Source organism: Ziziphus jujuba, chromosome 2, assembly GCF_031755915.1.
Source record: "Ziziphus jujuba cultivar Dongzao chromosome 2, ASM3175591v1".
Taxonomy (NCBI): Eukaryota; Viridiplantae; Streptophyta; class Magnoliopsida; order Rosales; family Rhamnaceae; genus Ziziphus; species Ziziphus jujuba.
In genome coordinates this window covers 1,042,636-1,055,065 of record NC_083380.1, presented here as the reverse complement: position 1 = coordinate 1,055,065, position 12,430 = coordinate 1,042,636, and the positions used below count along the sequence as shown (strand labels likewise).

The 12,430-nt window shown below is 34.5% G+C and overlaps 3 protein-coding genes across 6 annotated transcripts; 2 read left to right on the top strand and 1 right to left on the bottom strand.

Annotated features, from left to right (window-relative positions):
* Positions 1 to 18: 18 nt before the first annotated feature.
* On the bottom strand, positions 19 to 2,450 carry LOC107417656 (F-box protein At5g07610). Its single transcript, XM_016026273.4, has 2 exons — positions 1,114 to 2,450; positions 19 to 157 (listed from the first exon to the last, which is right to left on the bottom strand). Exons 1-2 carry the CDS (start codon positions 2,189 to 2,191, stop codon positions 135 to 137), a joined length of 1,101 nt encoding a protein of 366 aa, XP_015881759.3. The 5' UTR covers positions 2,192 to 2,450; the 3' UTR covers positions 19 to 134.
* Positions 2,451 to 5,043: 2,593 nt separating this feature from the next.
* LOC107417642 (mitochondrial import receptor subunit TOM7-2-like) lies at positions 5,044 to 5,583 on the top strand. The gene has a single exon (XM_016026258.4). The coding sequence runs from the start codon at positions 5,126 to 5,128 to the stop codon at positions 5,339 to 5,341; it is 216 nt and encodes a 71-aa protein (XP_015881744.1). The 5' UTR covers positions 5,044 to 5,125; the 3' UTR covers positions 5,342 to 5,583.
* Positions 5,584 to 9,070: 3,487 nt separating this feature from the next.
* Positions 9,071 to 12,334, top strand: LOC107417681 (methyl-CpG-binding domain-containing protein 2). 4 transcript variants are annotated; one of them, XM_016026314.4, is made up of 5 exons: positions 9,071 to 9,277; positions 10,191 to 10,829; positions 11,294 to 11,347; positions 11,491 to 11,672; positions 11,884 to 12,334. In XM_016026314.4, exons 2-5 carry the CDS (start codon positions 10,210 to 10,212, stop codon positions 12,090 to 12,092), a joined length of 1,065 nt encoding a protein of 354 aa, XP_015881800.3. In that variant the 5' UTR covers positions 9,071 to 9,277; positions 10,191 to 10,209; the 3' UTR covers positions 12,093 to 12,334. The 4 variants fall into 4 exon arrangements, with proteins under 4 accessions (XP_015881800.3, XP_060670549.1, XP_024929418.3 ...); XM_060814566.1 differs by lacking the exon at positions 9,071 to 9,277 and adding an exon at positions 9,284 to 10,095; XM_025073650.3 differs by lacking the exon at positions 9,071 to 9,277 and adding an exon at positions 9,286 to 10,076.
* The last annotated feature ends 96 nt before the right edge of the window (positions 12,335 to 12,430 follow it).

Sequence of the window (12,430 nt, the reverse complement as noted above, 5' to 3'; positions counted from 1 at the left end):
CTTGTGTTTTTGGTGAAATGGGGAAACAACTTGATGCTTACCTGAATTTTTCCAGCTGAGGGTTGCTGATGTTCTTTATGTTTCCAGTTTTTTTGAATGTTCGCTCTATTTGCTTTATCTTAGGGGCCTTTCTGTCAGCATGGTTTGTTCTTCAGTACTACAATTGAATGAAAATGTATTCCTTCAGCAATACTTAATACAAGATGTTCATCAAATTTATGCTGATTCTGTTATATTCCATTTTATCAGTAAGAGACATGCTCGTTTTTCTTATAAAATAGAAAATTATCTCTTAGTCGAGAGAGCATGATGCCAGTTGCCACTTTTCTTCATCAGGTATAAGATTAAGAGTCAATTTATACTTCCATTTCACTATTAGTATCCTTGACCATTGTACCTAGCATAAAGTTGAAATATTTGAACGTGATTATGGTTTATTACATCAATTAACTTCACTTGCTTCATAAAGAGCTTTGTAGCTTTGCATATAACAATGAATATTACTTATGATTATTTCACAAGTTTCAGCACTTAAATTTTATCCTGGAATTCAAATCTATTCTAGTTGTATGTGCAAATATTTCCCCCTCTCTTGCAATATATCACCAACAGAAAATCAATTTATTGAAATCGTTTTTTCGATGGCTCAACTGAGTGTTCTGTGAATTTCCATGAATGGCTTCAAAATTGCAGCTGTTTTATCTCATTAATTCAATTTCAATGTAAAATTTCCACTCGTAAAAAAATCTTGTCGAATAAGTTTTTCGTTTTCTGCTTTAAAGTTCAAAAGGTTGGTCTACAAGAGAATATGACAGGAGATTCGCTTTAAAGTTCAAAAGTTTGGTCTACAAGAGAATATGACAGAAGGAGATTCATCAGCGATAATGGAGTAGCAACTTAAAAGCATGAAACGTTTACATTGATAATGAAATTTAAAGATGCTATGTTTTGGTACAAAGCGGTATTATCATTAAACAGAAGCCAAAGTCTCAATGTATTGATAAGCATCAAACAACCCAAATTGGGGAGAAACCCTATACTCTGTTCCATGAGGTGCTAAATCACAGAGCTTCTTGAAAGTTCCAACTTTGAGATTATAAGATATGACCTTACCTGGTATGTGCAGCAAGAGTGATGCCTCATCCTTGTTCTTGCCATCATCGTCCCGAGCAAGAAAAAGCACAACGAATGCATAAGAAAGTGAACCGAAGTGATCAAAATAGTTGAGATTCATCTCTGGATATTGATCAACAAGTGCTTGGAGATCCACTTTGTATTTCACAAACCACTCTGAATAATCCTTCTTCAGCTCCAAGACTTTGAATTGACTAGGACATTGACCATGGATTTCAATGACGTGCAAATGGCCACCAGATTCCCTGAAGTACCTGAATTTCGGGCTGCTCCAACCCCCCTCGGTTGCTGGAAGACAAGGCATTTTTCCAAACACTTCTCGTTCAACATCGAAATAAAGAGACAGCAAGCCCATCGATCTGAGCCAGTGAACTGAACCATTCCAGAAAACGCCATCATCAAATACCATATCAAAAGGCGGAATGAAAGGAGACCCAGAACTCCTCCAAGAACGAGTCTCGGATGAGTATATCTCAATTTGGTCATGAAGGACAGAGACCGCACTGCTCCGAACGCAGACAATTTTGTAATAAGGAGATTTGGAAGGATCAAAGGCTAGAGTAAGACCCAAAATGGGTGTGGATTTAGCATTAGCAGCGGCTGAAGGTGTAACGACCGAGAATTGGTTGGTTGAAGGATTATAAACGTAAAAGTTTCGATTTTTATAGATTTTTCGGAGGCTAGAGCACAAGAGTAACCCATTGCAGGACTGCAAAATCTTGATCCCAGCAGGGTCGTGGACGAAATTGAGGGAATCGAAGGGAGACCCAGATGGGTTTTCGTTACAGAGAAAAGGAACAAACTGGAAGTGAGGATCGGCAAGGCCCGGAGTTGTTCGGACGAAGATGCCGGAGAAAGAGGCAGGGTGATGAAGAGTGTGTGAATGAGAGAATTGGGTGGTGGAGATGAGAGAGCGCCAGAGCTTGCAAACGCATTTGAAACGGAGGAGAGGCCTTACGGGGACTCGGGTGAGGATCTCTGCAAGAAGGTCTTCGTTGGTGGCGATGATTTCTGCTGCTGAGAAAGCATTCGGGTATTTGGGAGGCTGAGAAAGCATTTTTTTTTTTTCCTTTTTTTTTTTTTTTGGGTTCTCTGAGATTTTCTTTCAGAATTTGGGCAGAGAGAAACAGATAGAAAAAAGAGAGCAATCAGAGATGGTGCCAAACCTTGTGGGATTTCATCACATGGAGGATTAGGTGTGGCTGCTTACTCTCAAACTAGTAATCGATTGGCTTTGTGGATATTTTGATTTTGATATATTTAACTGTTCCTTCTTGTAAGAGGAAATCTGGTAACTAAAAAGAAATTATTTTTCATTCCCATGTTTCATTTATTTTTTTTTTTGGTTGTAAATTTTGGAAAACATGTTTTACAACTATTTTAAGATATAAACTGGTAAAAGTTATTGGTAAAGAAAACTAATGTATAATTAGCCTCAATAGTCTCTCTCTGCATGTGGTATGGATCTTTGTAGCACACCACACAATGTTGCTCCCATAATTTTTGCATTGCATGAGTTTTTGTTTGTTTCTAATTAAATTAAATAAATAGTGAGTTGTAAATCCCTTCGAGTTCCTCGTGGATGTATGTAAATATCTAATGAGTCCTCATGAAACATTGGAGCTCGCAAACACGAAAATACAGCCTTCAATAAAATCTTCCTCTTCTTTCTTTACAAGGTTCATTAAAAATGCCCATGACCAACTCCAAGATATCACAGTACGGTGTTTTGTGGCTACATTTGATCATTTTTAGTCAATTCCATTTTATTTTTTTTTATATTTAATAATGCAGTTTGCAAGACTTTGTTAACCATCAATCTTATCTCAAAATCCTTCTCTTTGTCTTTGAATGTAGAAAAAGTTGGAAAGCAAAATGCTATCTGTAATAAGTCGCCAAAATTCTCCCATTACATCTGGGACTGAAATGGTGGCTGCTAGCGAAGAAGACATCATCATAGAGATCTTACTTTGCATGCCCGTGAAGCCTCCTCTTCTTAAATTCAAGACGTCTCCAAGCAATGGTTTTCTCCCATCTCCAATCCTCACTTCTCGCGACGCCATAGTCTCAGACACCACAGCTCTCTGCATCTGGCATGTTCTTGTGCAGAACGGCAAGCCTTATTGAAAGCTATATTTCCATCTACGGAAACAGGTTTGAAACGCCCTTTACAGCAGGCATGAAGATACTGGACTCTTGCAATGGCTTGGTATTGTGCTCTGCCTTATCTGAATATGGTAAAGAAACCAACTTTCACGTTCCAATCTCACCACCAAGCGATTCTTGACTCTTCCCCAACCTGTTGATGATGGAATATGGATGACCATTTTTGGTATGAATTTAGCTTTTGACCCTTCTATATCTCCTCAGTACAAGGTTGTCTGCATTATGAAGATATATACTCGTCCCAAACTGGTTGGTGGAGGGCTTGGGGGTCTCCTTTCATTGCTCCATCTGATTTGGAATTTGAGAATTGGGGTGTTCTGGAAATTCGGAGTTGGTAGATCAGTCCAACAGGGGATTCACTGTATTTTGACATTGAGAATGAGAAGCTTGCTACAATGCTAAATCCTCCATCGCATGACAGTTGGAAGAAGAGAAGGTTTAAGTACTTTGGAGAGTCTAATCTATGGTCCTTGTAGCAAGAACTTGCAAGTGTTTGAGATGGAAAAGGACTACTCTAGGTGGTATTGTAAGTATCTATTCAACCTTGATCTGTTATTTGATGCATTTCCAAGACCTAATAAATATTGTCCTTTCATGTACTGTTAGTCCGAGAAGAATATGTAGCTGATGATGATAATGATCAGACATTACTTTTGGTTCATATTTATAGAAAGGTCATGGCTTATAATGTTAGGAACAAGTCTATGAAGGCGCTTTTGGATTTGGAGGAGTTTGAAACACGAGCCACCAAAGCAAAAACTTGGTTAGAGTTTGAATGCTTCCATCCTCATCAGCATATAGACACTTTGGCTTGTGTTTGATGGTCCAATTAATTGTGTTGCTCTGTTTTGATAGTAAATCTTAAAAGCGTTTTGGGTTGTTTTTTCTTTATGCCTATTGCTTCCGATGAGGGTTTATTATTTGATGACTTTTGGCAATATAACATCTTTTACAATGACAAGCAACCCATATCATGTAATGAAAAAAAAAATTTGTTTGCTTGGTACATGTTCAGACAACAACCCATATGTTAAAAGCTTAACCCTTACACAAGTCTTGAACATTCAAAAGATCTAACACCATACACAATTTAATGCATATTGATTAATTAAATTGGTAAGAATAGCAGCTATAAGAAAGTCAGACAAAAAAATTAATCGCAATAATTTAGTGTTACAACTAAACATCCTAAAGATATTATTATCAAATATTAATTTTTAGATATTTTCATAAATAAAAAAAATTAACAATTAGATTTTTTGATTTTAAATGTGAAAATTGTTCGCGGGAATTGTAAAGCATACTCAAATACATGCTGCTTTAAACTATCTTAAAGAAAATTTTATTTATTTTCTTTGCAAATAATATTTTAATTTCATGTCTTATTTTATACAAAGTAACCACATTTCATTACTAAACTAAATTGATTTTAGTCGTTATAATTCTTTTTTTATTTTTCATTTCTTTTTTGTTAATTCTATATATATTTTTAAAGATAAAAATACACTAAAATAAATAAATGAATATAAGAAAACCAGAGACGAAAAAAGGTAATATAGAGGTGACCGGTTGTAAAGCTTATTTGAGAGGCGGCCCAACGATTGAACGGTGATGATTGAGGCTGTGACATTTCAAACCGCACAGTCTCTTTACATTAACACCACCAATTAAAATTGCCATAAAAAAAAATTAAAAAAAAAAAAAAACGAAAGAACGCTATAAAAGGCAAAAACCAAAATTAATAAGCAGAAAAAAATATAATAATAATAATCGTAATTGTTAGGGTTTTAGCGCAGAAAGAGAGAGAGAGAGAGAGAGAGATCAAATGGCGTCGAAGGGGAAGGGGAAGACGAGCAAGGGGTCCAGCTCGAAGGGGTCTGAGGAGCGATCTGCGGTGGCTCAGTTCGTGAAGGAGTGGGGCACATGGACGATGCAGAAGACCAGAGTTGTCACCTACTACGGCTTTATCCCTATGGTGATCATCATCGGCATGAACTCCGAGCCAAAGCCTCAGCTTTATCAGCTTCTCAGCCCTTTTTGATTGATTCCCATATCCCCTTCCGGACCCTGATTTTTGATTATTTTCTGTGTTGGGTTGCTGCCTATCCGTCGAATCAACGCCCCCATGGATTGGTTCCTTTTTTTTTTTTTTTTTTCTTTAAACATGTATTAGTTAGATTTTGCTATTAAATAGTTTTGGAGTTTTGGGTTTGTTATTTTACTTTTTAGGGTTATCGAAACTTATGAAAAAATCGATCAATAACAACGTTATATTTTGATTAATTCCTTTTCCGTATCTATAGTTGTACTCTTGATCCTGGGTTGTTTCATGGTTTTGTTAATTGGTTGTAATTCTTATATAAATGATTTCTTTTTCAATTTGTTACCTCGTGACCCTCTAGGCTAGGACATTTGTTTTTTTTATTTTAGGGTTTCAATATAACCGAGTTAATGGTTCAGAGTTTAACAGTTCTCCCTGAATTTGATTGCTTCTCAGAACTGCATTGCTTATATGGTATGCAATGCAATTCTTTTTGTGGTGTCTTAATTACACTTTTGGTTGCTACCAGAGCATTTTTGTTCATGTGATACCCTTTTTTTCATTCACTTCTTAACATGATGATGTTTTCACAGTTTTCTTTAGAAATGTAAAAAGTGTTAAGTACATGTCAAAGGCATGTAGCAAGTTTCACCATCATCCCTAGTTGCCCTCCTTTATTTAGGATACATTGTGTCGAGTCTGTACTGTTTTCTTCTGTTGCAATAGATGGCTGACTGTTAGAACGGTAATTAAGGGGCTCAATGTGCTGTAGGCAATCTATTTAGGTGGATGAAAGAGTTCATTATGTAGTTACACCCCCATCTGTGATTGATAGCATTTTCTGGGAAATTGTACTTCCATATTCGAATATCTATTGCAGCTCCATTCGGGCTAAACCTCTATTTATAGATTTTCAGAAAAATTAATTGTGGCCATTCTTTACCTGTCAAAATTCTGATATGTACGGATTGTTGCGAGTAAAATTAGATCTTTCTCTATGCCCCATCCTTTTCTCTGTCTTCACTATGTTATCAAATTTCCACGAACTTTGCTACATTGTGTTTGTTCCAATGACAATGATTATAACTTGGTATTCCATAAATTGTGTGCTCCATGTCCTAGTGAATATCTTTGGTTTTGGTGGCTTAACCTTCATCTGCTAAGCAGTCCTGTGGATAGGTTTCTGATTGCCTTAATTGGAATCCTTTATAACATGAAATAGTGATGATGTGATCTTTCTTTGTTAAAATTTGCTTGGAAAAAATTCTTTGGTTTTCAATTACTTTCTTTATATCCGCATGTTGTGTTGCAAATATATTGAGAACTTCTTGGGTAGACTGAAATGGTATGGCCTTGCTTCCTAAGAATTTAATTCTGTCATATCTCTTTGTGCGTCACTTGTTTATTGTTCAACATTGACTGGATCAAGTGTCTGAAACTCGGTGGGTTTCATCGTATCTGTTTAAATGTATATACAGCTTAGATTTTGAAAATTTTATTAGTTGTGTAGTCCGATATTTGTTTATATTGCAATCTTGAGTTTCTCTATAGAGCTACTTCCTACGTGCCATATGATTAGCAATTGACAGTTGGTAAAATCTCTTCAAATGGGTATCTTAATGGGTTGGAGTTTTAGTTTGTTCCTTTAAAGCTGTTGTGATATCTTAGAATGGCATTGGTTCAAATCACAGATACAACTATTATGCTGTATCAGTCTCGTGAAACTAAAGTTATGTTTTAATGCCCTCTTGTGCGGCCTCTAAATCCTAGCAATCGAACATGTAGGATATTTCATTAACCAACAGAGAATCTACTTTTAAATAATAGAAAATCTAATAAATGATGAGAAAGCAATTGATGTAGAAGGTTTTAATAGTATTGGTGTCGTGCGTTGTTAAAAGAGTAACTTTGGCAATGGTAGAATAGAGAATCAAAAAAATATTGCTAGTACCATAAGATAGAGAACCAGAGAATAAACGTTTCCCCAAATAAAACAAAGAATCAAACAAAATAAAGAATCAAACATTTGGCGAAATAAAACAAATTATTTAAAAGGGAACATTTTGAAACGCTTGAAGAGGGTAACGGAGAGGAAGAGGGTAACAGAGAGTAACGCTTGCGGTCTAGTTCATTATTGAAGAAAGATTTATGCGTTACTCGCGGTCTAGTTCATCCTTTAAGAAAGATTTATGCCCTTTGAAACGCTTGAAGACGCTTGCAGTCTAGTTCATTCTTGAAGAAAGATTTATGCCCTTTGAAACGAGTAACGCTTGCAGAGGAGAAAAGAAAAGAAAATTTTGCTTAAAGACTAAAGATGACAACATAGTTAAACAAAATAGAGAATCATCCTTAATTACCAAAAGAGTAACGCTAATTAAAAAATAAATTAGCAAAGTGTAATGCATAAAAACCAAAGAGATTAAAAACAACAACATAGTGAAACAAAATGGAAAATCACAAATTACAAAATAATAACTTTTAAAATAATGAATTAGTAAAAGGTAATATTTAAATATGAACGTAATTCAACGTAATGCTTAAATATAAATTAGTAAAGAGTAACTTTTAAAAAAATAAAAGAAAAAATAACTTAAAAGATAAATTAGCAAAAAATAGCATTTGAAAGAGTAAAGAAAATATTGAATTACCGAAAAATAATTCTTAAATGATGAATTAGCATAAAGTCACATGTCAAGAGTTAAGATGACAACATGATAAACAAAACAAAAAGGATCTTGAGTTGCCAAAGAATAATTCGTAAAATAAATTAACAAAGAGTATCATTTAAAGAATAAAGTTTTAAAAATGGATGTAATTTAAAGTAATCTTTAAAGATAAATTAGGAAAAAGCAATGCTGAAAGAGCAAAGACAAGTATAAATTAGTAAAGATTAACATTTAAAAAATTTAAGGAAAAAAAAAAAAAAAGAAGAAGATTAACATGAAAAAGCAAAGAAAGAGCAAATGCTTAAAAGATGAATAAGTAAAAAGAAAGGGTTCTAAAGTAAATATTAAAATATGGTAAAACAAAATAGAAAATTCTGAATTACAAAAGAATAAAATTTAAAAGATAAATTAATAATGAATAATGCTTAAAGAGTAAAGAGGATAACATAGTAAAATAAAAAAAATTTAATTATCCAAAAATAATGTTTAAAAGATGAATTAGTAAAATGAACATTTGAAGATAAATATGAATAACATCTAAAAATGAATATATTTCAAAATAATTTAAAGATGAATTAGCAAAAAAATAAAGCTTATCTCAACAATTCAATAGTAATAGCTGTTGATTATAATCCTAGATGTTAGGTTCAATAAGTTGAAGCTAAAATCTCCCTCTTGAAAAGTGTATAGATGGTAACACGACGAGATGAACAAAAGATCGTATAGGATCGGCAATGTTGATTCCATCGCTCTAATTTTTGCGTTTGTTTCTATTTTAGCTTTTATTTTTACATTGTTATAAATGTAAATATATTTGATATAATATATGTAATATATAAATCACATTGCAATTCCTTTTAAAGCAAGAAAATATAGTGTATTTTTTAAAAAGTAATGTAAGGATAATGATTGTTTTTGGGAAAATAATTCAATTAAAAAACAGTCTTTTATTATTTAAAAAATGCTTCTTAAAGCATAAAAAATGACGAGGTCCATTACTTTTTTTTTTTTTCCCCATTTCTCAAGAAAAAATATAAAATAAAAAAATAACGGAAAAATGTAATATAAAGTCTATATAATTTGCTTATGCCATTGGCCACTGCGTGCCTTCACCTGCTTTGAGGAAACGAGAAACGAAGCAGAGCATTGGAATACCAAATACCAGAAACCACATAACCACCATCACGATCCACCGATACGTCTCGCTTTGTTTTTCAGTGGGACATCAAACTCATCGTTAAGGGATCTCTGTTCTGTTCTTCACCTTTTTGTAACAATCTCTCTTCCTTTTTCTTTTCTTTGCCTTCGTTGTTATTATAGATTCTTGTTCTGGTTCTAAGTTTCTGCATCTCGTTTTCTCATTTGGGGATTCTTTTTTTTTTTTGGTTCGTGAAAATGAATATTTCGAGCGTCAGATTATACGGGTTTTCCTTTTCTTTTCTTTTCTTTTCAAGTTTTTTTTTTTTTAACCCATTTTTCTTTTATTGTCTTGGCCGCTGAAGATAGAGTCATTGCTCCGTTTGGGTGTGTCTTGTTGTCTTGTTTGATTCATTGCTGTAGGAAGTAATATACATAGAACAACAAGAACAGAAACAGAGAGATTGTTATTTTTTCTTTAAAGTTTCCATTCAGCTAGTTTTATCCTGCCATCCATTCCATAAGTCTTTGGCATTTTCTTTTCCTTCTTGGTTTTTAGATTGTAAAACTAATTAGAAACAGAAACAGATCTAATTTTGCCTTTGGGGGTTTGGTAAACAAAATAGGAAGCTTGGTTTTCATCGTTTCTGGTAGGATGAATTGTTTGTATTCAGAAAGCAAGAGATATTCGATATTTCAACGTTAGGAAAACAAAAATCTGTTTTTCTTTTTCTTGACAAACTTGATTCCTAGCTTTCATAATAACTTTTTTTCTTTTTAATTATTTGCTGGATTTTTAGTTCATGGGTTCTTTATTTCTGGACTTTATATAAATTTTATTAGCATCCATGTAACTTCTATGAAGTTTAGAGGCGTTACTTGTAAATTTCTTCTTTTAATGGGTCATGATAAATTATCTTTTTCATTTACAGGTATTTCGTTTAACATTTGGTAATTACCTTTGATTATACAAGCTGTATTTCTGTTCTTAAAATTGTGTATCTTCATAGGTTTCTGCTAAGTGTTTCTTTTTTTACTTATAAAAGGTGTTTCAAACCTACTGAGATGTGGTCGCGAACTGGTTTTAGAAGGGAAACATATGATTTGATTACTTCAAGTTTTCAAGATCAGATAGACAGCAGTAGGCCCCATGAACCCATAGATGTTTCTTCATCTTCGTCTTCATCATCATCATCATCTTCTTCTTCAGAGGAGTCCCATGATGAAGATGAAAATGAACAATCTGATAAGAATTCCTCCAAACAACTGGTGCTTTACGATCCAATGGCTAGTGGTACAAATGCAATTGAACAAACCCCTCAACCTTTAATACCTAAGGACTACCATCCTCCGAAATATCCAAGAGTTCCAGGCTTTCATTTGCCATCCAGAGTTTTGCCATCTATAGGAGATTTTACTGTTCAGTGCGCAAACTGTTTTAAATGGAGGCTAATTCCAACAAAAGAGAAGTATGAAGAAATACGTGAACATGTCTTGGAACAACCCTTTTACTGTGAAACAGCTCGTGAGTGGCGGCCTGATGTGTCATGTAATGATCCACCGGATATTAATCAAGATAACAGTAGGCTTTGGGCTATTGATAAGCCTAATATTGCTCAACCCCCTTCTGGTTGGGAAAGACTACTGCGGATTAGAGGTGAAGGAAGCACCAAGTTTGCAGATGTGTATGTATCTTTCCTATACTTGTTGATGATGATTGTGGTTAACATTACTACTTTAGATACCTTTCCTTTCATTGCATATATAGACAGCAGAAAGGTCCTTCTGTCATCTTCGGCTGAGTCCCCCCTGAAATTGCCCTTTTCTTCTCATTGATTCCCACACCCACATCCATTATGAACATTCCCATGCGTATTTTATAAATTTTCTGGCATTTCCACTCATTCATCTTATGTTCTTTTCTCAACTACATTCATTATTTATGACCATACTCTGCTATAACTTCACTACTAGTTACTAAATACCAGAGCTATAATGTTTATTTCCGAGCTTGGAATTTCATATGAGGTTAGGATACTTCCGTCCATCTAATATTAACTTCTTTTGTTTCTTTCTTTCTTCTTCTTCTTCCTCTTTTATTTATTTATTTATTTATTTATTTTTTAATTTCCCATTTGCAATTTTTCAGGTATTATGTTGCACCCTCAGGCAAGAGACTTCGCTCCATGGTAGAGATTCAAAAGTATGCCTTTGGCACCTATATCGATGCTTCTTACATTTTTGTCTATTATGTTTTTAGTATTTAAAAGTATGTATAAATGTCTTGTCCTGGGGAGTCTATGACTGACCGTTGAAGTGTAATGTTCTTTCGCTACTTTTTCTCAGCCTTCTGTGCTGTTTTAAAATTTCTAGGTTTTTGCTGCAACATCCTGAGTACACAAGAGAGGGAGTATCACTATCACAATTTTCATTTCAAACACCAAAGCCCTTGCAGGAAAATTATGTGAGGAAGCGCTCTGCTAGGTTACCATCTTCTGATAGCCAGAGACCTCTTGAACCTGATAGAGGTATGCAGATTATGTTATCTTCCAAAGCATGCTGAAAACATTAGTGCTACAATAGTTGTTTCTAAACAATGGCAAGTCTGTATGCCTAATATCATAGGATTAACTAGAGGCATGAAAATAAACCACCTGTTTTGCACCATTGTTGATGTGTTTTGCTGGTACAGAAAACAAACTAATGCCAAACTGGTATAACGTTGATATGTTGCTGCAGTGAATCCCTTATCATGGGTTGGTCCAGATGACTGTACAGACTCACAGCTTCGCAGGCCTGCTCTCCCTTCTCCGTTCATTGAGGTGCCTGTTTATGATTCTGTTGAACGACCTGCAAAGAGGCAAGCAATGGCAACTCAATCAAAAGAAATGGATAATAGAAATGAAAAGGTCAGCAAAGGCAAAGTAGAAGGCACTGGTGAATCTTGAAGATGGCGATTATGATCTGTGGAAGTAGTTTAAGTCCAGATCGTTGTCACATTTTTGTATCTTTTGTCACATACAAAACATATAGGAAAAAGACTTGTGAAAGTATCAAAAGAATAGGTTCAGGTTGGGGCAAAGGAATGTGTAAGCTTTTTGTTATCATTTTCTATAAACCTCCAGATACATGCAGTGTAACAAATGAAGCAATTACATGAAGCTGTGCTTCCAATGGAGAAATTTGTTGATGCCAGGTTCACCGTTCCACATCTAACTTCTGCAAGAATATCCTAAATCATCGTGAAAGACACTGGTTTGAATCTCCAGTGACCGGTAAATGTTAC